Raw genomic sequence first — 27,723 nt, forward strand, 5'->3', positions numbered from 1 at the left:
TGCCTCTGTGGAAGGAGTAAATCAGCTAGTTTTGGATAGGCTACAAACCAAACAAGGTACTGCAGGAGCTATCCATCTCACTCTACACCATTTGAAGTGATGTGAGTGGAAAGGAAGTGTGGGGGGCAAAGACAAAAGATTGTATAATTAAACTACAATGTGTCCAGTAGATCAGTAAAATAAAAATGTCTTTTTTTTTTAAGGATAAACTGATTTGATTAAAGTATAATGGGTATACTTTTTATTTTGTTGAATATTCTGGTGTATTATATAAATGTGTCAAATTCAATAAAGCAAAGTGCAACAAAAAACAACACTGACTTACTAGATGTAGGAAAGGGGGTTGTAGATGGAGTAGGTGTGGCTTCCAAAAGCCCCTCAAGCTCATGTTTACACTTCCAGTTTTGGCAAAACAGATGTTGCAGATGCTCAGTGCATTAATGGCATGGGCATATTACGGCATCTGCTCTAAATATTAATATGACTGCATGGCACGGAAAGCCCATTAGTTATCAGTGACTCCCCTCCTTTGTCGACCTTTGGCTTTCTGATGACCTCATGTTAGGACATTAACATCACATGGATGGCTGTTCAGAGCCTCTCATCTCTTTGGACTGTGGTTTGTATTGATTTCAGACCTCTGTTGGCAGGAAATGTAATCTGTACTATTACATCAACAGCAGAACCACCAGCCACCACCCATAGACCATGTGTGAAGGCATTAATGGGGACTGTCTTTTCCTCTTTGCGCTGGTTCTCTGGATCAAAATTGATGAGTTGTGACTTGCTATAAAACAGTGGAAGGCAGAGCAGGGTTGTTTGAGGTTATGTCTGTGAACTCCTGCTACTCTCTATGCCCATCACTTTACTGTCTTTTCTCTCTCACTCGCTCCCCCTGTAGATCAAGTCATGAACTCAATTTTGTCCACCTTGATTCCTCTTATAATTGGGTGGTGCTGTCAGGTTATATTTTTCTTGCACGCAGTATTGGATAGGAAAGGGCTTTAGTAATTTTTTTTTTTTTTTTTTTTTTTTTTTTTTTTTTTTTTTCTCCCCTCCTGCTTTTTATCAGTACCCAAACTTACGTCTGGGCTGATATTATCTCAATGTATGGCACAATTTGCTGTGTTTGGGCTGCCCTTTACATTACGATCCAAATCATCTGTCTGATAGCAGCCAATTGCAACATCCCTTAGCTATGTCTGTACAGTGGCTGTCTGATCTCTAGGAAAACAGATGGCCATTGTAATGGTTATTGTAATGTGGGAGAAGCATGCAACCCAACTGAAAGGCATCAACATTATTGTGCATTTTCCTGTTCATGTCTGTATCAGCTACCAAATCAGCAGGCCAGGTCAAAAAGAGGAAGACTCAAGGAAGATGTTTGTGCTTGTGAAGAGTGCTCGTAGTTCCTGAAGGAAAAACTAGTCCGTCTTTGTTAGAAAAATGGTTTGCATGTGAATTTTTTACAGGCTGAGATTTTGCATCATTTGTTCAATGTTTGTTCAATGAGTGCTGGACCTGCCTGCAGCTGCAACTTGCTCATTTAACCAACTCTCTTTACTTGTAGGTCAGTTAAAGAAGTAGTTTACGACAGCCCAGGTGGTCGACTCCATTTAATTAAAAATAAAAAATACAAATAAAATTGACAACACCTATGACAAATTATTAGTCAGCGAAATTACCTTCGCCACCTGCTAAAATTAAGCATGTTTAAAGCATTTATGTACTGGGTTCACTGTTCAAACTTGGAATCTTTTACAGTCTTTGTGCATCAGACATTAGGCAGTCTTTAGCCTGCAAGCTCCAAGACAAAGGCTGTTGATTGCTTCAGTGTGCTCCTGCTTATAGTCTGGTGCATTCATAGCTACTGAATAGGCGGCATGTACTTCTTTCTCCACACTGTCCACACAACGTCCTTTCTCATTAGTATTTCCAGTAGTGCATATTCATCTGAAGCAAAATATTTCCTGCTGCGTGTCACATGTGAGGAAGGAAAACTGGAAATAATTGAGACTTGAAGCTGTCAGAAGCTCATGTATGAAAGTGTCTATAATGTAATATAATGAGACTCTGTTGTAGGCATAGTGTAAACGACGTGCTGAGGCAGATATACTGTGAAGGACTTACTAGGGAAGCAGTAAAAGGTGAGGTGTGTGGCAATAGTAGATTGAGTTTTTGCAGTTGGTGTGACTCAGTAGATCACTGCAGTGTCTCATGAGAACTCCAGACTGAGTAGCAAATCAGGACCTTGGTGAAGAAGAGACTGTAAAATGTTCTTTGGGCCTTTTATGGCTATTAGTTCCCATTTCTCTTCTCACTGTGCTTTAATCTTCAGTTGGTTGGTGTGTGGGGTTTTTTTTTTTTTTTTTTTTTTGGGGGGGGGGGGGGTGGTGAAGATTATTACATGGCTGTAGATGAAAGGTGCTGTTAATGGATTCCCATTGTTGAAATTACCTTTGTGGCTTATGTGTAGTTGATCATTTATTTATGCTTGTAAATGCATACAGAGGTGGAGTCTTTGATTTCATGCTTGGACTTTTGTTAACAAAATGAATGAACCACACAATAAAGCTGTGTGTTTAGGTTTTTTTTTTTTTTTTTTTTTTCTTCACCCTTTGTTTTTCTCTGCCTACAGGCCTTCTCCAGGTCTCTCAACTTCTAGACCTACGTCCGCTACATCCAGGCCTCCCACAGCTACAACCAAGCTCTCCACCGCTGCAACTGCCAAAACTGTTTCCAGAGTTAATACAGCCCCATCTACTGGCAGGACCACATCAGCACAGCCTAAACCACCACCACCACCAGCAGCTGCTGCTAAGAAAGGTGAGAAGACAAGATACTCTTCTGAAGCAAAGTCCAATTTGAGTCTGTATATCGGAGACATAGATAATGGTCAGATTTAATATCTGTAGTAAGTCTCAGCATATGTTTTTAGATATTAGTGGAAAAAAAAATGTTTGTGTGAATCTTTGGAATAGAAATGCCTTGTATTTGTTTCTACTTTAGCACTTTGTACTCAAATTAAAATAGTCAGCTACCTGCATTTGACTACTCATACATCAGCTGCATGATGATCAACCAGTAGGAGTGTATGAATTTGTTTTATTAATTTTTATTTATCTTCTCACCAGATGTCACTCGACCACCACTTACTACAGCAGCCAAGAAACCCACAACAGCTGCAGCTGCTACTACCAAAAAACCCGAACCCTTTAAACCTGTGGCCACCGTAAAGGTGAGCACTACATCTAAATCATCCACGACGAAGCCAGTGGACTCAAAGGCATCACAGCTCAAACCAACACAGCCTGCAAAACATGCCCTCACAAAGAAACCCATCGCTTCTCAACGATCACTTGCCACTAGCAGACCACCCTTTGGCCAAACGCCACCTTCCTCTCCAGCCAACAAAGCGGCAAACGGCATGCCCTCTAAAACAAAACGTGGACCCAAACCCACTCAGACTGTCCCACCATTCTCTGCCACCAAGAAGAAAGACGTTTCAAACACTACCACATCTGCTGAAGCGTCAGAGAGTAACGCAGCTGCTGCAGTAGCCGCTACTGCAGCTGCAGTTGCAGCTGGTACTGCAGCAGCAGCTGTGCTAACTGAAATGCAAGCAGAGGCCAAAGCAGCCTTACCACAAGAGTCATCCTTTGCTGCACCAGAGGAGGTGCCTGCCCCAGCTTTGCCTCAGGAGACCACTGCAGAGATGGCACCTCAAGAGGCCCCTCAAAGCCAAGAAGTGGCTCACTCTCCTCCACCGTGTTCTGAGACAACCTTACCAGAGAAGTCTCTGCTCAAAAAAGAAGTTGAAGGCAGTGCTCCCTTAACAACAACAGCACAGGAGCCAACCCCTTCGTCAGTCATGCCTTCATTATCACCTGAGGCCTCAACTCCAGACTTGTCAGAAGCGAATGTTGACTTGTTAACAGACCAGGCCTCCTCTGCATCTGCAGTCCTTCCAGCAGTGGCAAATGCTGTCCCTCAGATAGTCCCTCCGGCCAATCTAAATGAGGAAGAAGATGAAGAGGAGAGGGAGGGAAGCCAGCTGGTTTCTGTGTCTGAAATGAGTGGAACCACACAGCCCACAGAGGAGTCCCGTCCTGGGTCAGCTGGACTAGTCGGGGGGTCTGCTTGGAGAGCCGGTGGTGCCTTGCTCTCTGAGCTGGACTCTGAGGAGGTGAGCGGCAGTCAGCAGGGTGCATCTGAACTGAGCGCCCCTGGTGTCCTGGAGGGCACAGAAAGCACTGATGATCTGGGAGATGGTAGTCTCAAAGGAGCCATTGACATGGAAGGAGCCTCAGCAGGTTCTCCTGACTTTGAGAAGGTTCCTGACATACCAGTTAATGATTTTGATGAAGACGAAGATGACTATGAGGACGAGAATGATCGGGTGATTGACATGGATGTAGGCTCCGAGCGGGCAGATGAACCGCCAAGACCCAGGCATGACAATGATGTAGAAGAGGAGGAAGACGATGATGTGGAGATGGCGAGTGAGGGGGTGACTGAAAGTGGGTTAGAAAGCTACGGGAATGCAGATGAGGATGACTTTGCTGAGGATGAAAGGCTGGACAACTTGAACAGGGTGGCCCAACCACCACCTCCGCCGCCTCTGCTGCCTGCTGCACCAGCTGCTCAGTGGGACCAGCTAAACCCTTTTGCAGATCCCTGGGCAGAACATCAACCTCAACAGCAACAGCGGGTTCTTGAGCCTGAGCTGGTGGGAGCAGCTGCAGCAAGCCCTTTAGTAGACCCTTTGCGAGCAGATTCTGAGACCCCAACTCAGACCTCAGCTCATGCCTGGCTGGAAATGGGATCTGCCCCTTTTGTTCATGAAAGCTTAGAAGTTCCCCATCATTTGTCTATCAAAGAGGAGCCACAAAATCTAGAGGGCCAAATGTACTTTGATCAGACCAATACAGCTCCAATGCAGACTGCGCACCCACCCCCCCTCTCTGCACCTGGAATGTCTCTGTCAAGCACCGTTAGCAGTGAGACCAGCACACCTGAGGAACTGGGGGACTATAACCGAGACGTAAAGCTCCAGCCACAAAGTTCCCAAACCCCAGTGCTTTCTCCACAGCCTGATCTGGAGGGAGGAGATGAGGAGGAAACTGAGCCAGAGACCCTCCCTGCTGATGAAGTTTTGGGAGGCCCTGCAACTGCCCCAACCTCCAACCCGTCCTCATCCTCAGTAACAGAAGATGAGGCCAGTGACACGGAAGGAGAAGCTCAGCTGGATGATTCCTTGGAGACTCCACTAGTCTCCAACATAACTTTTGACAGCCAGCCTTCAGCCCAGCGCTGCCTGTCCACTGTGGAAGAGGGAGAGGAGGCTGAGACGGAGACAGAGGGCCGTGCAGGGGAAGACACCACTCCACCCTCCGCTACTTCACTGGCATCCTATGGCTTTGACACAATCACCACAACTTCAAACTCCAACGCTCAGTCCACAGGGGAGAACTGTATCAAAAGCCCTGGTATTTTCTCCTTGGAGGAGCTGCCTGAGGAAGCCAAGGAGTCCTGTTTGATCCCACAGCCGTGTCTCGCAGAGCAGCAGTACATAGAGTGTGGGAAGCAGGAAGGAGAGTCGGCTCAACATGTCAGAGAGGAAGCGCCGGGGTCAGATGAAGCGCCAGATCGTTCATCCACTCACCGTTTACAGCAACCAGAGGAAAACCTGGATGATGCCCAGCCTCCATACTATTCTGCTGTGTGTGATAAAACTGAGGACTCTTTTGCAGGTAACGTATAGTTCATCATCTCCCTAACAGCCCAAATCATGACCCTGTCCTCCTTTTGGCCCTGTAGACCAGTCTCCCCTTAATATCAGTTAGATTTCTTGTTGTTTGAGCTGCAATCTTTGGGTGTGGATGTAATCAAAGTTAAACTCCCAAAAAAATGAAAAAAGAAACGGAGAGCAAAAACAGGACAACCATGGCACTTCAACCTGATATTAAATTTCCATTTAGAGCATATGGCTTCAATTCCTGTATGTGCAATAGCTATGTCTATTTACATGTAATGTGTGAGCGTGCCTGGGTTTTGGTTTCTGTTCAACACAGAATTTTGTGGCTGCCCTGAACTGGCATGGATGTGACTTGTCTGTTTACAGCTCTTAACGAGGGAAACATAACAAAATAAATGTGGAATGATGTTTCCATGTGTATTTATCCTGTTGCATTTTACTGAACTAAGAAGCTAATGGCTAATCATGAGATTCTGATTGTATGTTCATGTTTGAGTTTGCTCTCCTACATTACACAGGCTTAATCTTCTTGCACTTTAAATTGTACCCTGTCCTTTTTTCTTTTGTTCATCCATCTTTTTGGAGTAATGAACCTTAAAACTTTAAATAAAGATTAGATTTTTACTGTGATTTATCCTCCTACTCTACAGGTTTTTTTTTGAAGTGGGCATTTGGGAACTGCGTGTAAATGCTTTTCATTGATGATATATGGATTTGTATCTATAATAAGTCCTCACATTACTGCTATTAAACGTATCTCCTTTTAATAACTGTCATACACTTGCAGAGAAACATACTTGAGTTATACTTTTATCTTGAAAATCGGACTTGGTAAGCAGTGAGACTCATCAAATGGTCTAAATATCACAAGCTGAATGAGTGAACTGATCATTCGCTAAATCAGACCCTCGAACACATCTCAAGCAGCCAAGAAGTTTGAAGCCTCATCGTCGGGCATCGATGGAACCAGCTCTGCTCATTCTTCTTCTACTACTGCAATTTCCCTCCAGTTCACTGAGGGTGTGTTGCTATTTCAGCTCTTTTCTACTACCCTTTTAAGCATTCTTGCTGCACTGTGTTAATGTTAACAGAGCTTATGCATGTCAGTGTTGCACACTGGGTTGATTTCATCTCATTACTTTGGATTGGTGTGTTTGGGGACAGCTCGATAGCTTGGCTCTAGAACAATATCTACCTTTTTTCTTTTTCCATTTGAGTTCTTCTAAAGCCAAGCTATGATTTTTGGTTTCTCTTGTGATGCTGGATGTCTGAAAATGCATGGAGAGCTTTTGCATGCATCACTGGTTGTCTAACTATAAACTCTGTTCACGGGTGATGACTGTCAAGAGCTTGCAGTAAGCTTTTCTTTGGTTGTTCATGTCTCACTGTATTTGATAGTGATTGCATATACAGGAAGTTTGGCTGCTTTTTTTGCATATTTACAAAAAAGAAAAAGAAAAACATGAAACAAAAACCTTTTGCTCTCTGCACAAATTTCCCACCCTTGGCCCAGTCACTGCCCTGAGTCACCTCACCTTAGGAAACAATTTTATTTTGTTTTGTTTTGGTGTGTTGAGATTTTTTTTTTTTTTTTGTTTTTTTCATTATTGTTTTAATTATTTAAACCCCTCTGACAATGCCACACTGTCACTTGCAAAATTACAGATAACTGCTGGTCACTTTGGTGCTGTAGGCTACCGGCAAACGTTTGGCCTTGGCTTTACAGCGCTTTCACCATTTCTTTATCTAGTACGAGCCTTTAAAGGCTGCCCTTTCCCTCTACACCCTTTCTGCTTGTACTCACACTGCACCGCTGTCACTGTCCTGCTGCCTGTTACCTTCTGTTGTATGTCATGCTACTTGAATCTTCCTTCCCACTTCCTCTCTCACAGGCTTCACTGCACTACCGCACCCTCACCGCCGCGATCACGCAGCATACACCAGAGCCTACTATGACATTATCAAACCTCACAGCGCCGGCGTTACCCCACCGAGGCTGACCTGTGCCGACCTCCCTCCCAGGAGCCTCGAGCAGCAGGCGCTGAGCCCTCAGCTCCGCAGGCTGGAGCAACATCAGAGACAGCTGCAGGAGCTGGAACAACGTAGGGAACAACAGAGCAAACCACTTGAGGAGGCAGAGCAGGAGAGGAAGAGGAGGCAGGAAGAGGAGCAGAGAAGGAAGAAAGAGGAAGCTGAAGAAGAAATAAAGCGCAATAAAGAGGAGGAGGAGGAAAGGCGGATAAAGGAGCAAGCAGAGGCAGCCAAGAAGGAGGAGGAGGAGCTTAGACAGAGGAGAGACCTGGAGCTGCAGCTGCAGCAGCAACAAGAGGAGCTGAAGCAAAGGCAGCAAATCATGCAGTGGCAGCAGGAGCTACAGCAGTCTAACAAAGGTCAGACGGTGTTGCTGTCCCCCTCCTCTGCCCTCTGCACCATCTACGAAGCCCTGGAGAACAGTGATGAAGAGGAAGTGGATGATGAGGAAGAAATAAACGAGCTAAAACCCACTAAACACAAGGAACCTAAGCAAAAAGACGTTCTCCATCCTTCCCAGGATGGAGAAAGTTCCTCCCCTTCCCAGTCTCCAGAGCGGCCTCCACCCTTGGACCTGGACTGGGGGAAGAAAGTGGACATAGTCCAACAGCTGATTAATCAGACCCTGCTACTGAATGGAGATAGTTGCTCCTCGCTGCTGTTGTTGCCAGGAGGTGCAGGAGGCACACTAAGCCCCCTGGAGAGCAGCATGTGGCCCAGTCTGCTGCCTTCACTCGCTCCTCCCTCTGCCACGGTCACCTCCGTGAGTAGTTTCTCCCCCGAGGCCACGGGCAGTTCGCCACAGGGGGAGTGGACGGTGGTAGAGCTGGAGACTCACCACTGAAGGACCAGTCACACATTCATACAGGGAACGTGACACAAGTCCTGCCAGTTTATGCACACACCACAGGGTGACGAACAGTCTACTGTATAAACTCCCGATATTCACTCCTGGAGAAGAGCCGTATGGATTGAGGTAAACATTTTGGGCTGGGCATCATCAATATTACATAATCTGATAAGGAACATATATGAGATCACACTTCTAAAGTCACTTACAATTTTCAGAGTACATGAAGGGATCACAAAGGCAAATTGTATTACTCTGCCCAGACCCATGATCATGTGGTGCTGTAGATCAGTGGTTCCCAACCAGGGTGGCGAATGACTTTGTTCCACGCACTCTTTATTTTTTTAGACTTTCTTTGAATCTAGTTTTTCTTCCAAACTACTGAGTATGTCTACTTACTGGGGGCTTTGAAAGCAGCTAAAATTCAGAGCTGTGGCAAAAAGTGACCAATGTTATTTTTAAGAGATTGTAAGTCCAAAAAAGTTTGGAACCACTGCCCCGAGTTAATTTCAGAGATGATGGTTTTTCTTCCTGTACTGTGAAAACAAGCACAAACAAAACTGTTACCAATGTTTGGTGGTGCTACAGTTGAATTATTGGCTGGTTCTCCAAACACGTTGCTGTTAATTAATGCAAAAAAGTTAATGAGTAAGACTCTCAGGCAGTATTTAAGATGGTAAATTAAACTAAATGGACTGAAAAGGTGAAACGTCTTTAGGTAAATATTTAAAATTCTTCTCTGCAAGTAGGAAAAATGTTCATTGCCAACACTATAAAGAGAAATGTATCCATAGCGTCAGTTACCGTATGTTTGGTTGTATTTCTATGCTTGTTTATTTTTACTATTCTGAATGAGAAAAGAGATCAGATTAGAGCCCGAGCTGAAAGGACAGAAAGGATAATGTTAAAGAAAACAAACAAATCAACCAATGTCAAATTTTTTGAATTGCCAAACATTAGTCTTAAAATTCTAAATCAGTCAGGCTTGCTTCAGTGATATTCAAACCAGATTTTTAAGTCTGCTTTAGCGTGCATGTAAAATCAGGCAAGACTGAAGAACAGGACCTGAGCTGTGACACCGCCTGAGAGCCTCCGCTGAAGGCCTCTCACTCTGCAGGCGAAGAACCCGAGCTTCATCTCTGCCGATGAAACTCAAGCAGATGAGCACAACCTGACGCCGCACGCTGAAACTCAACACCTCATTTACCTCTCGCACAACTCTAAACACCAACTTTACACACTGGAACATCACACACCTGAAACCATACGATCACTAACAGACTCCCATCATGCACCACATCTATTGACTGACAGGGTGGAACTGGACACTGTTGCTGAATCTCTGTACTCACGCGCACACAGTGCCAAACAGCAACTGCTGATCCCGGTAAGGCAAACTGTTCCTCACTTGAACCTGCGATGAGTTTTTCTTTTTTGTTTTTTTGTTTTTAAATCAAAGCCATACCTGTTAATTTGTTTCTGTTTACATGCATCATCATCATCACTTTAGGTAAAAGTGGGAACACACTCAGATTGCACTTAATTAAATTCCTTATAGTGTTTTAAATTTTTACCCGTTCAAATCTAGTTATTCTTGAGGCCTAGACGTCCCTGTTGTCCTATTTTAATGCAAGTTATTCCAGATTGAGGTCAAAGACATCGTTAGATTAGGAAAAGATGAAGGAAATGATGTCAGTCTGAGCTGCTCAGATCGCAGTTCCTCACCAAAGGTCAGTACAACCTGTGGTCTGTGCAACCCTTTTGAAACACTGGAATCAGGTTTTAGTAAGCTGTGTTCTTATCATTATTTTCATTGTTTAGAATGGACAGAACTGGTTAGTGTTTAAATGCTTTTGCAGGATCTGTAGCCCAACGTTAGATTTAAATAGTCTTCCTTAGGTTCTCATACTTGCGTTGCTTCAGTGACAGACTGCATGCTTTAAGGCCAGCTGTCAGATGCAGATTCAACGCAACCACTGAGCTCTGGGTTTAACCGACACTGCTGTGAGGTGCGAGGAGATGTTTAAAAGTGCCATATGTTGATGTCCGTTTGTGTTTAATTCTGCTTCTAGTTGTGAATCTAAATGGAGGGCTCATAAATCTGGCACTCGTCCCCCCTCGCCCCCTCCATCCACATCCTGTTGAGTCAGTTCTTGGCTCGCTGCCTTGGCCTTTCCGCTGTGGATCAGTGGCATAAAGACAGAATTGTGTTTGATAATGGAATTCAAAGCAGGGACCCGAATATTAAACCGCAGACTGAGACTCAATGTTCGGTACTTTTGCCCTTTCCCACGATTGGCTCCAGCAGAGAGTCCGCCACATGTTCGAGCGTATTCTAAAGTTTGCATTCCTGCAGCTCCAGGCGGGGAACACGTGGCGCTCAGTATTTTTTTATGTCCTTGGTGTGTTTTCAAGTATTTGCGGGTATATCATTAAAGACTGATCACTGTAATGAAGGGATACTCCACTTTACTTTTGTACTTCAGAGTTTTAGAGTTATAGTAGCAGTTTTAAGAGTTATATTTAGATTTTTATTGAATAGAGAATGGAAAGATGTTGAGTGTAAATGGTAGATTTTATTCTTTCTAAGTAAATTGCCTTTCTTCATGTTCAACCAACAGAACTAATGAGCTGAATGGTTACAAGGTCAAACTGAACACATTTCGTTATTTACTTAGGCTCAGAGTCTGTCGGTCTCTCATTTGCTTTGTAATTTATTGAAAATGAAGCCTGTGTGTGCTCCTTTAATGTCTTCATGAACCGGGTGAAATGAACCGAATCGGGCCGTCTCGCTCGAGGCCCAGACCGTGGCAGCTTGTTCTGAAGTGTAACGTCTTTGTTCATTTCTGTAGGCAAATCTGTGATTGTGTGTAATTATTACAATGCAATGTTTCATGTAAATAAAATGGTTTTTTTTTTTAATAACACTTTGCCTTTTCTCAACATGAGCAATTACAAATTGTACAACTGTGGGAATGTTGAAAACATCAGACATGAACTCTGCAGAAATCTTTTACAACATAAAAACCATACATGCAAACTTCACAGTATTGTAGAACAACTTCACCTCCTCAGGTTTTCAGGCGCCTCTGTGTTTTTACAGCTAACAAAAGTAGAACTGTTTCTCTTCTGATGTCCAGATGCAAACTAAAAGACACTGAACCTTCTAACAGCTGGACATTCTAGGGTTTGTGCGCAACAGGCTTTGTCTACTTTAAAATATGATGACATGTGCACTAATAGAGACACGACCTATTTACAGCCCCTTCAGACATGCACCGCTTTCCCGGAGTTCCCACAGATGTGTTTAAGACGCTGTCCTTTTCTTTTTAAGGTTAAGGATTGGTTTCCAGATGTCATCTGAACAGCTCAGCTTCAGGTCTAAAGGTGCCTCCTGGTCAATTGCCATCAACAGCTGTGATGCTAATATGACTGCAGTAAATGTAGTAGGATTTGTTTATGCCGAGTCACAGTAGTACAAGACTCTAGATGTCGATATGGGTTAATCAGACGAGCAGAGAACAGCCTCTTTATTGTTTGCAGTAACGTTAAAGCATGTCCACTCTCAGCCCGTCTGGGTGGGGCAGGACACAGCTCTCAATCGCTGCTGCAGGAGTGTCTGAATGAAGCGGTGAACGTAAAAGTAGCATGCCTGAATGCAGTCGCTGTGACCAACCAGTGAAGTGGTCACGTATCACAAACAACACGGAAACACACAAATACTTAATTCTTGCTCTAACGTCCAAACTGAAACTAGATGTTCAAACGTCTCGCATCAGCTGGATGCAGATGAATCTGCAACACGCTGCATTCAACGTACTTTAAACCTTGAACAGTTTCTTAGGTCTTGTGTAAGGCACCAAAACGATGCTCGTTGCTAATCTGTCTCCAGAGTCAAAAGCAGCTTCATCAGGGAGTCTGTAGCCTTGCAGCTAGACGGCTCGTCCTCACCCAGAAACAAGAGTCTGTGGTAGTTGGCCAGAGGGACCTCACACAAGATCCTGAAACATGAACAGAGATGAGTCAGAAAATCCTAATCGGGGATACAGCTCAGAGTTTTCATAAATAGCAGCCTACCAGTCATTTATATCATCTGAGTTGGGATCCGGGTCCACCTGCACCCAGCGACCAATGGACCAGATCCCCTTCAGATCATCATGACCGCAGCTATCATCAGCCTCTCTGTGTGGCCTGAAATCCTCATAGCACAGGAAGTAGCTTGAAACCCAAGAATGACACATGAAAGGTGAGAAGTTTTAATGATTTAAAGTGAGCAAGAAACAGGAAACGGAACATGGAGATGCTTCAACATCCAGACTCACTAATCAGTTTCTGCCTCTTTCTCTTCATCGTTGTGGAGTTTCTCCACGTTCCAGCGCATGCGTTTGTACAGCCCCGTGTTGACCTGGGAGAGGTACGGCGTGGGTACACAGTAACGGAAAACTGTCAGCCTCAGGTGGCCGAGCTGACTCTGGCCGATGCAGAACTGAGACACGCTGGGAACAAAAACACAAAAGACGTTGATGTTCAGAGTGAAAGGTTTATAGCAACAGTCACAGTGTTGGGGTTGTGCAGAGAAGACGAAAATGATGGGAGTATTAAAAAAAGAATCACAAAATGCTGATTCTCAACAGTAGGTTCTGCACGCAGGTGCAAAGAAAATGTGAAGTAATCTGTAAGACAGGGAAGAAATGTGACCACATGAGGTTTAAAATTATTACAGGTTTATGTGTGACAGCTAAACAGTACTAGATATAAAATGTGGACATGAGCAGAAACAACAGGAGGATGAGGATTTGGAGAATCATAAGTTAGTCATATTGATAACTTGTAATGACGTAACGGTTTCAAAAGTTTGGAGGTAAATACATCAGTGGCATGAATGTCATGGTAAATTTTGGCTTTTTTTTATTATATAATCGAACTGTTCTTTTTCCAGGGTGGAATAATTGCACAGTATACATCTTCAGTGACAATTGGGTGCACAAGTTTGAATTTATTTTGGATTGACTCGAAGTATACATACATTCCCGCTAATATGCTCATGGAATAATTCTGGCTGGATATTGGCTCCAGCAGTTTCATGGCAGGCTTGAGCTTTGCTGGCTCCTGGATGGTTCCTGAGCATCCTAACCGATCCCATCTGAGGGTGACCGTTTGGGTCTGCAGTTAGAAATAGCTCCAAAAGAAGACCTTCCTGACTTCTATAAATCTACAATTCTCCTCCTTAGATCTTCAGAGTTCCTCGGACTTTCTCATTGTTCTAAATCCAATGTGTGCTGTCCAACAAATCCTTTTTATGCAGCAAAGAGAAACTACCAGTTTTAGTCAATCATGATCACTAACACAAGGTTAATGTGTGTTAGTCAGGCTTGGCCTTGTCAAGTTAGAGTTCATTATAGAATCTCCATCTCCACTTATTACAGGGCTTGAGTGAGTTAATTTATATTTTTTGACTTTAGAGAAAATCCAAAATAAATTCAAACTTGTGCACCCAATTCTTGAAAAAGAACGGTTCAAAATTTTTAAAGCATGACATTCATTCCCATAATGAGTGGATGTAAACTTCCACCCACAACTGTAGCTCGATAAGCCTAAATCCTGCTTCATAGTACAAACACACCGTAAACAAAAGCAAGTATTAGTTTGCATAAGCGTGCACCTTTGGGGCTCCTTCTCATCCAAACTGAGAAGATTGTAGCTGGAACACCTCAGCAGCATCTGCTCCAACTTGTCACACAACTGCTGAGAGAAGTCCAACAGCTGCACGCACACACACACACACACACACACACACAGTTTAGAGTAAATATAAACCACAAAATTTTCAAGTTGTAGACACACACGGCACCGATACACCTCCCGCTCGGGCAGTTTGTTCCAACAGCTGATGCACAAACTGTTCTGAAGCGACTGACCACAACAACATAGGATTCATTTCTTATATGAAGTGCAATAAGCTTTCTGTCAAATACATAATTTAACTACTCAACAGATGAACCTGTTGCTTCCAATCAAAGTCAACTACAGTGGTGCGAAAAGTGTTTGCTGCCTACATGACTTCCTTTATTTGAGATTTTCAAATCAATTTAATTAACAAGTAAACAAAAAATGTTTTTTCTAAATGAAGGTGTTTATCATCAAGAGTGGGGGGGGGATAAGAAAAAAACCCTACAACTTCAGCAATGTTTATGGTGTTTGAAATTCCTTTTAGCTTGCAATCTGAGCATGGTAACTTTCCAAACTTTTCATATGCATGAGGAAAAAAATGCTATAAAACTGTGAAAATTTACCCTTGTGCAACTCTCAGCTGGCAGAGGGTTGCTTTGGGACACGATGCTTCTGGTTAGGTGTTCCAGGTGGTTAAAGAAAGGCTGACAGGTGTACAGGAAATTCTGCACAGCAGTAACTACAGTGTCCCTGCTTACACACTTCTGCCTGGCAGGACACAAAAAACCTTCATGATACAGAGAAATGACCAAAATGAGTGCAACAAAGCAGGAACCTACCCCTGGATGAGGCAGTCAAGTACGCAATCTGTTTTGTTCAAGAAGAACTGGAGCTGCAGCCAGATGCTTTTCTCAACCTGGCTCAAGTCTGGGCAGCTGCAGCACCCATATTTACCACAGGATGGCGCCACAGCAACGTCAGCTAAAAACGATAGTTGCTTCTCCGCCTCTGAAACACCTAATCATGTGCATAAACACAGAGAACAGCATGATGATGATCGCTTCACAGTGCTCTTTCATTAAGGTTTAATATTTTCTGAAAAAGAAATACAAGAATTAGAAACTTTGGAGACAGAGATATTTTTAGAGTAATGCTGACTGCAAACAAGAAAGCCATTACCAAAAACGTCTCCATACTGTTGACTACATGATGGAGAGGCTGATGTTCTCCTGTAGGTTTAAACCACATCAATTTACAGGGTTTTGGATCAGACTGGAACGATTTCATTTTGATTGGTTTGTTGCTTCAAATGTTTATGAATTTATGAAAGAAAAGAAAGAAAAATTATAAAAGTAACAGTAAATTTAAAGGGTTGTTAGATGTTTATTTACATTTTATGTTGTTTTTTAAAATTGGCTTTCTTTTCTTGAATTAGTATTATGTTTTTCCCGATTCATTATTCATTCATTTTCTACTTTTTATTTTTTTTTAGGAGAAAAACCATGCACGCCTGTGATCAAAACCATTTTTCACTTTATATTTATTACTAAACATTTAAAAGAATTTTACTAAACCATAAAATGAATGGTGCACATGTGCTATACCCACATAAATGAAAACATAATAGAAAACAGCTGCACAGATGATGGTAAAACACCTCTTTACACAGCCTCCTGTGTTCCAGTCTCTACATCACTTTTGTGGTGCGATTACACTAAAACAAATGTGTAACCGTGATGTTCCTACAAATTCATGTATCGATCAGCTGACTCTAACTTTATGTCCAAACTACTCAAACTGAGTTATGCACTCATTTCTAATCTCTCCTGCTCACTCTGCCTCCTGTCATTTTGCTAATGCTGGCGTCTCCAAACCATACATCATAGCAGGTCTCACTACCATATTGCAACTTTATCACTCTTTCTGCTTCTCCAAACAGTCATCTCGACCCACTCCACCCTCCAATCACTGTCTGCTTCACCTTTCTTGTGCACTATCCATTAAATTGGATGGTTGAACCCAGGTATTTCAATTCATCTACCTTTACTTACTGTCCTTCTTGTATCTTCACTGTTACACCTCAGACCCATGTATTCTGTCTCGCTTCTATTGACTTTCATTCCTCTTCTCTCCAGAGCATACCTCCACCTCCTCCTCATTAATCCATCTGTTATTCCTACCACACACTTGTATTCATACATGTCCTGCTGGCTAGCCTTGTAATCCTCTATCAAGGCACCGACAGCAAATTCTTAGTAGTGCTCTTTGTCATCATTAAACCATACTGGCGATCAGCGATTGCCACCTCTCTCCTTAAACTAGCTTAAACGATTCTTTCCCACAGCTTCATAGTATGTCTCATCGGCTTTATCCCTCTGTTGTTACTACAGCTCTTACACCTTTGTTCTTGAAAATAAGTACCACTTCTTCCCCGTTTCTTCCTCTAACTCTCCAAAACTGTGTTAAACGGTGCCCTCTCTTTTAAACATCTTCATACCTCCACAGGTATGTGATCCGGACCAGCCACCTTTCCACTCTTCATCCTCCTCCTAACAGCCAATTTTCTTTTGCACTGACATGTACAACAGTGTCTTCTACCCTCTGACCTGTATATGTGCCGATTTGCAGACGGTCCTTGCCGTCTGAATCATGTAGATCCAGATCCAGGTGTTGCCCTGATGCTGACACTTCAGTGACCGACATGCTTCCCGCTGCAGGCAAGTGGACGTTAACTGAACAGCTGCTGAAAACCAAACTACATTAGAGAAGCATTTCTGGCTTTGCCACAGGCATCACGAGTGAACTCTTTACTAACGTCCTGCTAATTCACGATAACACAGCGATCTAGCTAGCTATGGGACGCAAACACGAAAATAAAGTGAAATTTGGCAGCAAAATACTGTTTTTATTAGAATTAACGAAAATGATTATTAAATGTTAAGCTGGGATCGCCCCAGCTCACTAGCACGTTTACTGGGAGCCGGCTTTACCATTAACAACTTCGCTAGCTTAGCTGTTAGCCGTTACCCTTCTTTTGCACGTCAGCCTCTTGTCCAAGGTCAAAGGTCCCTGCCTAGCAACAAAAAAGTAATTAAAAAAATAAATCACGTAAAGTAAGCTTCACGATTTTACACTGCCTGCAATTGTGCGTTTTCTTTATTTTTCTTTATTTTTTTAATTATTTTTTTTGTTTTTAAGTTTTTTTTTATTTAATTTTTTATTTGACACTGAAAAGCAACAGAACAAACACACATAAATGGGTCTGTGAGTCAAAATTTCCACCTAATAAATTGAAATTTCAAGATATCTTGAAATTTCAGCTAATTCCGAATTAACTTTCGAGATACTTAATTCATAACTGAAAATTTTGACTCAAGTCCCTGAGACTTGGTTTAACTCTAGTAAGCTTTTATTTAATTTTTTAATTCATTATTTTCCCTGTGGCAGAAAGAAACCGATTTTTTTCTTTTTCTCCTGCAGCACAAATATGCTAAAACAGATGCGCTGGAGCAAATGATAGCTGATTATTATTGATTTTATGCCACATATTTGAATTATTGTTATTGTGAAATTGGGGGAAATCTTAAATCTTAAACTAACACTGAAACTAATACAAATCAAACTGAAAATGAACAGTTTCTACAGTTGAAAACTAAAGTGAAACTTTCAATGCGGCTCTGGAAAATGACTGAAACTAAACTAAACTGAAACCTAAATACTACTACTAATAATAATAATAAAAACAAATTGAAAACACTAAATTTTAATAGGGCCTCTTTAAACATTTGTTTATAGGCAGATAGATATCAGCCAATATGACAAATACCAATATAAAACTAGTGCTTGCATTTCAAAGCTTGTGCAAATACACCTATTTTTGTTTTCAGTCCCTCCTTCATACAGAGAGAGATTAACCATCATGCCGTGCTCTGTTAGCAGATATCACCGAGATAAGAAAAGTTTTTCATAACCTAAATAACTCCACCCCTCAGAACAACTGGACTAAAACATCTGTGTGGAAATTTTAACAGTTTATTACAGACATCTGTTTGCCTTATCATGAGTCATTGCTGCCTTTCACTGCTCGAGTCAGCTCTTTGATGACCGTAGGTGACTCAGCTGTATTAAGTTTATTGTTGTGAGCCTACACATTTAACATATATTTAGGATATGGTATGTGAGTCCTCTGTCCCTGCTCTTGTCCTCTGCCCCCGCTGAAAGATTTTCATGATGCAAATGAGATATGCAAATGTGCATCAGTTTATCTTTGTTAAATCTAACACAGACACCCACTCACACCACCCTAACATCAACTGACCCTGTCATGAGCTTCTCTCTCCCACACGCAGGGTTTGTATTACATTATTATTAACATTTCTGCTCAATGAGAGAGTATCAGCCTGTTAAACAGGTGGGCCTCCATAGCTGTAAATCTGTTTTTTTATGGCTTTTCAAAGGCAGGGTTTTTCTTTATTGATGTAAACGTGAAAGTGGGATGGCTTATGGTGTGTTATAATCTGTATTATGTGTTGTTCCAATGGCAAATTACTTGTCTTCAGACACTTGAGACCTGTAGTTTTGGTCATAAAGGGCTGGAAGTGGTCAGCAGCAGTACTGGAGTAAGCTGGGGTGTTTAAATGATGCTCTTTCGGTACAAAGGGGCCCAAAGTGTGCCAAGAAAATATCCACCACAAAATTACACCACCACTACCAGGCTGAGCTGTTGATAAGGGGCAGGATGGATCCACGGTGTCATGTTGTTTTACGCTCACCGTTTGGGTGTTGGAGCAGAAAATAAGACTTGTCAGACCAGCAAATTTCATCCAAATTTTCTGATGTCCAGATAATTTGGGGTGAGTCTGTGCAACTTTTAGCCTCAGTTTCCTGTCTTTAGCCGACAGGAGTGTTAGTTTCCATTTAATATTATTTATAAAACAATATATAATAATCAGGTACCTTCAGGCTGAAGTTGTACTGCGGTTGTTATTCTTCATTTTTCGGTGAGACAGGCTGTTGTACATACTGATGTAGATCTATTCTGTTTATGTATATGTGTGTATTTACTGAATAGAATCACCATGAAGCAGGTAAAGGCTCTGCATGCTTTACAAATGCAACAGTTGGTTCATTACAAGGTAACAAGCAGCGCTGCAGCATGTCACATGACCTATCCTGCGCGCCCCCGCTGCCCCGCTCTGGACCAATGAGCAGCCCGGTCGATTTGGAAGGGCGTCGGGAGCGCGCGGCCGGGGTCTCGCGTACAAGTGTTGCGTGCTGCCGCTTTGCCGTCAGTTAACCGCTGCCTGGATGTCTCACGGCGGGTGAGGCTGTCCATCTCGAGCGGCAAAACAAAGAAGGAGCTCTTTTGTGGTGTTTTTTGACTTGAGCCCAGAGCGGGATGTGTAACGCCCAGGTTAGCTTCCCGCTGTCCCGGGTTTGCGGCTGTGTGAAGGACTGACAGGCGGGTTTTTTCTTCTTGTAAGGCATGTGATAAGAGAGAGGAGGCTGTGAGGCGTGTTCACGGATGTAATCGGGAGCTGGGGAGAGGGAAGACGGGGATCTCCTCTGGTTTCACGTCGGCTGTGGATGTGACCGTTCAGCAGGGACGTGCTGCTGGATTTTTAGCTGTTGAATGGCAGATACTCACAGAAGAGGATGGTGATGAATGACTGCGGAGCTCAGTAGTTTGCAGTTATCTGAATGACTTGTGTCTCTTGTTAAAACGCGCACACACGGTGGAGCCGTTTTGATTGTTCGTGGAGTGGAGTGGAGTGGGGGCTAACGCTGGTTAAACAACACAGGGTGGATCAGTTCAGGCGCGGCCACAGGCGGACCTACAATGCGGATTACCCCTTGACTGTTTGCCTTTGTGTTATTACACATTTGCCTGAAGTTGAGATAAGACTCGCAGGCCTATACGAGTATCTTTTCTTATTTTATTGCCTTAAGAAAGGAGACATCGCGTTCATCTGTGGGCCGAATCCCCACATGTGCACAAGTGGTCCGTGAATCTGCACGGACTGAAGGCAGCAACAGGGACAGCCATGGCGAACGACTCCATTCAAGTAAGTTTTATCAAGTTGGATGTCCTGAAGCCTGCAAACGTGGTCTGAATAAAGCCAAAACTGGCTCACAGATACTCATCCTTTGAAATCCAGACATTTCTGTTGACACAAGTTGTGTGAAGCCAAAATAGCTGTTTTAACTTTTTAAGTTAAGCAGTATTGTTTTTTATAGAAAGTTTTCCCCTACAAATGTAACGAGAATAGTGGATTTAACTGACCCATGTTTTGTTAAAATTTGGCACAAATTTCCACAGGATCTTAGAGCCTAAGATGGCTTTTCCAAAGCTCAGAAACATGAGCTCATTCTGACATTCGAGTCTCCCAATCAATTGTTTGGTGAAAAATTAGTAGTTGGTGATTGCTATTATCTTAATTGATTATTGGTGGTGGCTTGGTGCTGGAGGCCATTAGTGGCCCCCATACCACACTGTAAGAACCAACAACCTGTCAGTATAAGTGGAAATGGATAGTTTGCTTCTTGTTAATAATATATGATGGGTCCACTGTCTGGTCCTGCAAAGAGCTTGTGCAGAGATCTCCTGCACCTTGCTGTGTTTGGCTGTTTGTTGTGACCTGGTGAAGCTTGTTTGGTCCAAAGCTTTGTTGCTTTCATAGTGTTGTGTGTGTGTGTGTGTGTGTGTGTGTGTGTGTGTGTGTGTGTGTGTATAGGAAAGGCAGGTGCATGCAGGCACAATACTGGTGTTTGCTGTAAAACAACACTCACTATTTCCAGCTGCCTTCAGGCATCACTTGAATGTGAATGCTTTAGCAAAACAGGAAGGAGTGCTTAGTTTGCATTTACGGGGAATAGGTGTGTGCTTAGTTAAAGAGAAACATGATTTCCTGAAGTGGCGTTTAGGTAATGAGTTAATTGATCGTTGCTTTAAGTCATCTAGGCTGAAACTGAAGAAGATGAAGGGGGCAGATAAGTTTTATGAGATTCATACACACTGGATTTGAGAAGCTGTTGACATTTAGAGCTGTGTGTCAGCTGATGTACAAGCCTGGAGCTGCATGCAGCTGAGAAATGGGTGTGTCCGTGTCGTCACGCAGATGACGTCGGTGTACAGGTTGTCTACTACTTTGAATTCCTATTTGTAATTTAGGAACGTTAATGCCAATTATTCACGGCTGAAAAATTGGCATTGGTTTACTCTGTAATTAGAGGTTTGGAACGTATGCAAGTGAAAATACAGAAGATGAAGAAGATAATAGAGGTGATAGCTACAGAACAGAGTCGGTTTTAAGCGGGCTGCTTGCAATAATAATGAAATATGAAATTTATAACCAGTGTGCAAGTCTACGAGTTCCTGTTGCCATAAAGTGTTGACTAAACTCAAATGTTGTTTGCCCACATTCTGTCATTTCACCCATGCTGCCACTTCCCTCCAGTACATTATAACCAAATAAGGTGTGTTGATCTGCAAACGCATTCATGGATGCAGGCACACATGAGAACTCGTGCTCTCACTGGATTTTGAGGGTTACCTGGTGACAAAGCTTGTAGTTTTCCTCCAGTAGCTAGGTTGTTGCTCATGGGGCCTGTACTATGAGGGAAGTTCAATAAACCCTAGACAGCTTTTTCTCTTAACTAGCTTCACTTACACTAACATGGATCATCAGGCTAAGCAATCACACAAAGGTGGTTATCCACATTTTACAGGAGGTAAATGGGAAATGGACTGGTTCTCCTATAGCTCTTTTCTGCTTTATTACTCAAAGCACTTCACACAACAAATGTCATTCACCCATTCTTACAAGCGCTTTTTATATTCTTAAGTGCTTTCTGTGTAACATTCACGCTCTGATGGATGAATGGAAGAGGAACTTGAGCTTAGGATCTTGCCAGACATGGAACCACCAACCATCCAATTAATAGATGCCAAGAGCCACCTCCTCGCCTCCTTCCTGTTGACATACTAAAGTATTTCCAAGTGAGCTGAGAGACATGCTCTCTCCATTGTGTCCTTACTGAGTCTGCCCACAGTAGGAGAAGCCTGAGACACATCATCTAAGAAACATTCATGTAGCTATTCTGATTAAATCCCCAAAGACTACTTTCCAATTCAGAAACCCCTATAAAGAGGAATAAAACAAGAGACTGTTAGTGTGCCAAATACAGAGTTCCTGTGGTCCCATCAAACAGCCAGGCCAGAGGGGTTCACTATATGGACGTAGGGATTTGATGCTATGTGGCTTGGATAGCGGCTGGGTGCCACAGTCCGAGAGGTCTGGTCGGGTAAAGATACCATTCAGTCAGAGCAGCTTGTGTTTGTGAGATGGGAAATTTAAAAAAGCAGCATGATAAATTGATGGAAAGGGGTATGGATACTAAATTGATTTAATTAAACAGTAAGTAAAGTTGCTAAAGTGTGTAAGTTGCTACACGTATCTTTATCACAGATCTATGGTCAAGAGATTTGTCTTGTGATTGTAATGTCATATCCCATTAAATGAATTAATGTGTTGCTTCAGTGTTTTATTACAGCATGTAAAACTGTTTCTGCAATTTCCTTTCAAAAAGAAAAGCTAAAAAAATTCTTTAAGTTCAGTAAGTACAAGAGAATTGCTTCTTTGTATTACGATCATGTCACTTTTAAGGCTTCTAACAATAGTACTCCTTTAAAACTACTCAAAGCCAGAAGGGAAACAAACAAAAAACAGAGTAAAGGTTGATTTGAAGGATAAAGCATTTTCCAAGGAAAAAAGGGATTTGGATACAAAACATTTAGGAAAAGAACTTTCAAATGTTTGCGTTGGTATATCAAGTCTAATTCATCAAGAGACTAGTCTAAGAATGACTGTTAGCTACAAAGACAGCGACTTTATTAGATTTCCCCCTTTTATTTGTGTCAGGAAGCTATGAGCACCAGCATGTGTCTTTAGGAAAATGAGCCCCAGTTAATTATGCTGCTTGACTACACCGTATTATGTGACTGCTTTTAAAAGCTTTCTGCCTCTTTAACCAATTCTAGCCTCGTTGTCCTTGACGTTAAAGTGCCAATATACACACACTCTGTGTCAGACGTCCTCACCGGGTAAACAACTATCTGCCCAGTCTGTTTGGCATAGTACAGAAAAAATCTATGCCAAACAGATAGGTCTAATTTTGGTTCCCCTACTCCGCTGACCAATGTGCGAGATGTCCCATTGATTGGAATTTGTAAATTTGAATCAACCACCTAATGAGAGCGCCTACAACTTAAAGCCAGATGTTTTTTCTGCCTCCCACAAAAGATGTGGTTATGTTTTTCTTTCTAAGAATATCGCAAGACTCCAATAATCAGGAGGCAAACAGCAGCACTAAGAGCAGTTTGATATTTCTCTGGTCTGCTGTGTAGATGTTTCGTTTTTATCATTGTCTCAGGAGATTTGGAGTCTATGGAGAAGGATGGTCAGTAAAAGAAGGAAAACAGAAGGAGATCTAGACATGGACTTGGGTCTTTGATCTTTTCCAGTAAAGTTGAAAAGGGAGAGGCTACTTTAAGTGGCAACCGCTTCAGCAGAATTGGAAACCCCCTTTTGTCCACAGGACCTGATGATGATGTACTGGTGGAACTTCCTCATGTTTTCATGGAGCGGGTGCATCAGCTGGAAGTGGTCTGCGGGGCATTCATCTCTAAATTTACCTTATATGTGCTGATGCAGGGTTTCAGCACTTGTCCAACTTCTTCAGCACTAATTGTATGACACAAAGAAATACTTCAGTTTTTTTCCTGCTTCCAGTGTATTAAGGGAATCTGTTCGTATGACTAAATCTATGTAGTAGTCAGTAGACATAAGAACTGTATCAAGTCATGGCAAAGGTCTTATTTTCTTCTTTTGATTTCATTGATGTTTATTTTTGCCCTTAACTCTCTTCTTTATTTTTTTTTTTAACTTCTTCACTTGTTTTTTCAAACAGACACATTTAATATTTAAGCCTTATTTCTAATGGCTACTGAGGTACATTACCTTAAAGTTTGTAGCTTTTGTCCTAGGTAGTAAAACACCTTTGTGTAGTCAGGACATGGCAGGTCTCCAGGCTTCCTAGTTGATGCATAAATCAGTCTGTTTCTTTTTTATTTTATGGGGTTTCCATTTTCAATCTTCATCTTTAACCAACACAGACTGAAGTAACTTAACTTGAGTTATCTTATCACCTCTCTAAAGATTTATTTGTTCAGATACGCAGAACTCCTCCACAAGTCCTGCAAACACGTCTTGATGTGTAAAGTTCCTGGAGTTCCCGTCTTAAGTTCCCATTTTTGTACATCAGAGGCAGGCAGTGAAGCTCTACAACCTTCCCCTGGTGTGCCACTTGTTTGCCCCCACAGGAAAACCATGTGAAACAGCCCCAATAGAAGCCTGAATCCAACTGCGTCACACTTCCCTGTGAACGTTAGAAGGCGGACAATAGTGGAGTCGAGGGGAGATGTGTCACTTCTTGTATGTGGATGGATCTGTTGCGTGGAAAATTTAGAAAATCCTGTATTTGTTCACTAATAACAAACTTCTTTTTTCTTTTTCTTTTTTTTAACACAATTTCACACACACATTCAGGCCTAATATTTAAAGACACACACAGAGTCAGACACTCCAGGGAATGCATAGGAGAGCTTCCCATAAGCCTCACAATGACGTAAGGAGACAGTTATGCACACAAAATAGACTTTTCTCAGCCCCGTGGCCATGTAGGCAGACAGAATCCACAGTAACGCATCAAGGAACTGTTGAGAAACCGGAGACTCTGAGAGGAAGCTAATATCCACATTCATTTTCATAGCAGGCCTCTCAGTTTAATAAAACAATGTGGACTAATGGGGTCATGTACTCCCTATCATGTGATGTATTCACTCGCATGAATGTTTCTGTTTTTAGGCTTGTAACACATGATCAGAACCTCCTACCAGCTCTACTGCATGTCTGCCTAATCTCATCTGACCTTCGTGGAATTTTATAGCATCTACAAAACCATTAACGCTAGTTTCTACTGAGAAGTCAAAGGTCAAATGAGTGTCATCAGAAGCGTTAGCAATTCAAACCAGTTTGACGATGATTAAAATGAGGTTTTAAAAGCCCACCAACGCTATTCCTCTACCACACATAATCCATGTTTCAATCATAGGCAGTATAAAACATGGATGTTGCCACCATGGTGTGAGACATTGGTTTTGGAGAGCCAGACTAATAAAAACTGTCATCAGAACTGAGGCACTGACTTCTTAGTGTCATGTGGTGGTTTGTGTTGGAACTGTCAAAAATGTGGTGACGCCCCTAACTCCAGTATCCAGGTGGATAATTTCAGGAACAGTAGAGATGTTATTAAGGGTAGAAGCTACACATAGAGTTAAAAAACAGCTGTTTTGTCCCAGGTTCTAAACCTGCTTTTTGATCCTGTAGAGTTGGGCATTTTAACATTAGACCGTTCGTACCTGTCAATGCAGCAAAACTAAGGGAGGATTTAGGATCACCTGATTCAGCACTAACCATGTGCTTTACCAGAAAGGAAAGTTTTAATGTTAATCTGAAAAGTAGAGATAATGTCCGTCTCCCGAATCCAAGCTGGGAGCTGGTTCCACAGAAGAGGGGCCTGAGATCTGAAGGGTCTGTCTCCCATTCTACTAAATATTCTAGGAACCACAGGTAAGCTCACAATGTCACACCAATGGAGAGTAAAATGCTCTATTGGTGTGAGATTGTGTTATTGGGTCTCTAAGATAAGATGGGGTGTGATTGTTGTCAACTATTACAGTTGCTCTGTTACTGCTCTCCCTATTATAGCAGCCTGCCAAAGATCTTCTCAGTTTTGTCATGCATTAAATAATTTTGTCCCTCTCACTTCTCAAATTTGTTGATCTGTTGAAATGAGTGTAAAGGAACCACATAAGAGCCAATAAACATCTCATTAGCAGGCAAATCAGTCTTTTAACAGCGTCTAAAAATGGGGCGTTTTCTTACAGTAAGTTACATGTTTGGTACTGATGGGAAAACAAAATAAGAGCTTTAATAGCACTGGCTCATTGCTTGGATCGTTGGTGCCCTGATAGGAGCATTTCAGATGGGGGCAAAGTTTTGCAAGGGCACAACAGTGGAGGGAAGAGGAGGGGCCACGGGGCGATGTGCTGATGATGAGGCTCTACGGCCGCAGCGGTACAATAGGTTGCATTGTCTGACAGTAGCAGCCCAGATCACATTCAGTTCACTATGAGTTTATTTTCCTCATCCTTGTTGGAGCGTGTTAGTGACCACACCCTCACTAACCAACCAGCCCAGCTGCCCACCCTCAGGCAAGGTATTAAAGTCCGATACATATGAAGTGTTAATAGTTTTTTGGGTGGAGGTGTTTGTTTTTCTTAAACTGAGAGCCTGCCTGTGTGCTTGGTACATGTGATGAGCCGCAGCAGCTATTGTAAACTGGCGTTCCTGTCCGTGGATTTTTTTCCCCTCCCTGTTTCTTTATCTTCGTTTCACATCTTGCCTTCCCTCTGTGCAAACATCCCATAATTCCCATGACCTCATAGCGATGTACCCCTGCATTCCAGCTTCGCATGGACCCCTCCTTCTCCCCAGACGCTCGCACACAGGCCAGCGAGGCTGAGCTCACACACTGTTGTGACATCACCTATCACCCCTGGCCAGTTAACCTCCGCCAGCTTTCTGGGTGAGAACTGGGAGGGCTGGAGTGATCAGGAGTGAGTGGCTCAGGGCGGGTCACTCAGTTAAAACATAAATGAAACAGACATTTCACTGCCTGTGGCTGTTTTTCATCGCATGAGGCCAGGCCACAGATGCCGAAGTTCTGCCCTCACATCTGCATCCGTTAAAGTTGGATACCACCTCTTTTTTTAATGTCGAGTCTTTGAAGTTTCATTATACGATGGCAGTAGTTCCTCACTTTCGTGCTCATTTGGGTCCCGGCCTGGCTTGTCAAAACCAGCAACCTTGCACTTGACATACCTCGACCCCTGACCCCTTCCTCATTATGGCAGTGCCCAGGGCCCCTCGGGACACATACATCGATCCCAGCCTCATCGGTCAGTCCTGCCGTGCAGTTTAAACAGCCACTCAGTTACGTTAACTGTCTCTGAACCTACCAGAGGACACTTTATATATTTAGAACAAACTCAGTCTTTGCTGAAACAATCAGGGAATTGGGACGGACAACTGAATGCATGGCTGCTGTGATGTTAGCCTAAGGATTTGTGCTTTAAAGTGTAGGTTACAATCCTTCTGAAAGAACTCGAATAGCAAATAAACCAAATAATTTCGTCTGCCTTAAACTGTGGTGCATTTAAAACCCAACGCTGAGCTTGCGTCTAAAGGTCAGAGACCTTTGTTTTTAGGAAAAATAAATCAACAGAGAGTAT

The 27,723-nt window shown here is 42.7% G+C and overlaps 3 protein-coding genes and 1 long non-coding RNA gene across 8 annotated transcripts in view; 2 read left to right on the top strand and 2 right to left on the bottom strand.

Moving 5' to 3' along the window:
- Positions 1-11,245, top strand: part of si:ch211-214c7.4 (protein piccolo) — a 30,668-nt gene extending 19,423 nt beyond the window's left edge. For both annotated transcript variants that reach the window (XM_040024717.1, XM_040024718.1), the window contains exons 4-6: positions 2,639-2,826; positions 3,135-5,753; positions 7,651-11,245. In XM_040024717.1, the coding sequence (XP_039880651.1) occupies positions 2,639-2,826; positions 3,135-5,753; positions 7,651-8,633 (3,790 nt within the window). In that variant the 3' untranslated portion in view covers positions 8,634-11,245. The remainder of the gene's footprint in view (positions 1-2,638; positions 2,827-3,134; positions 5,754-7,650) is intronic.
- On the bottom strand, positions 1,729-26,245 carry LOC120729203. The gene is made up of 3 exons (XR_005694861.1): positions 26,121-26,245; positions 2,096-2,101; positions 1,729-1,738 (listed from the first exon to the last, which is right to left on the bottom strand). It is a non-coding gene; the product is annotated as an uncharacterized LOC120729203 (long non-coding RNA).
- On the bottom strand, positions 11,530-17,357 carry cunh19orf67 (chromosome unknown C19orf67 homolog). Of its 4 annotated transcripts, none has more exons than XM_040024729.1 (8): positions 17,337-17,357; positions 16,916-17,049; positions 15,149-15,326; positions 14,933-15,077; positions 14,302-14,402; positions 12,962-13,135; positions 12,717-12,857; positions 11,530-12,640 (listed from the first exon to the last, which is right to left on the bottom strand). In XM_040024729.1, exons 2-8 carry the CDS (start codon positions 17,010-17,012, stop codon positions 12,517-12,519), a joined length of 960 nt encoding a protein of 319 aa, XP_039880663.1. In that variant the 5' UTR covers positions 17,013-17,049; positions 17,337-17,357; the 3' UTR covers positions 11,530-12,516. The 4 variants fall into 4 exon arrangements, with proteins under 4 accessions (XP_039880663.1, XP_039880660.1, XP_039880661.1 ...); XM_040024726.1 differs by having other exon boundaries at positions 17,300-17,345; XM_040024727.1 differs by lacking the exon at positions 17,337-17,357 and adding an exon at positions 17,300-17,334 and having other exon boundaries at positions 16,916-17,052.
- The window catches only part of pkn1a (protein kinase N1a), a 63,763-nt gene continuing 55,591 nt past the window's right edge, over positions 19,552-27,723 (top strand). The window contains exon 1 of the mRNA XM_040024721.1: positions 19,552-20,374. Coding sequence (XP_039880655.1) covers positions 20,354-20,374 — 21 coding nt within the window. The 5' untranslated portion in view covers positions 19,552-20,353. The remainder of the gene's footprint in view (positions 20,375-27,723) is intronic.

The sequence above is a fragment of the Simochromis diagramma genome, unplaced genomic scaffold, assembly GCF_900408965.1.
Source record: "Simochromis diagramma unplaced genomic scaffold, fSimDia1.1 OVJJ01000302.1, whole genome shotgun sequence".
Classification (NCBI taxonomy): Eukaryota; Metazoa; Chordata; class Actinopteri; order Cichliformes; family Cichlidae; genus Simochromis; species Simochromis diagramma.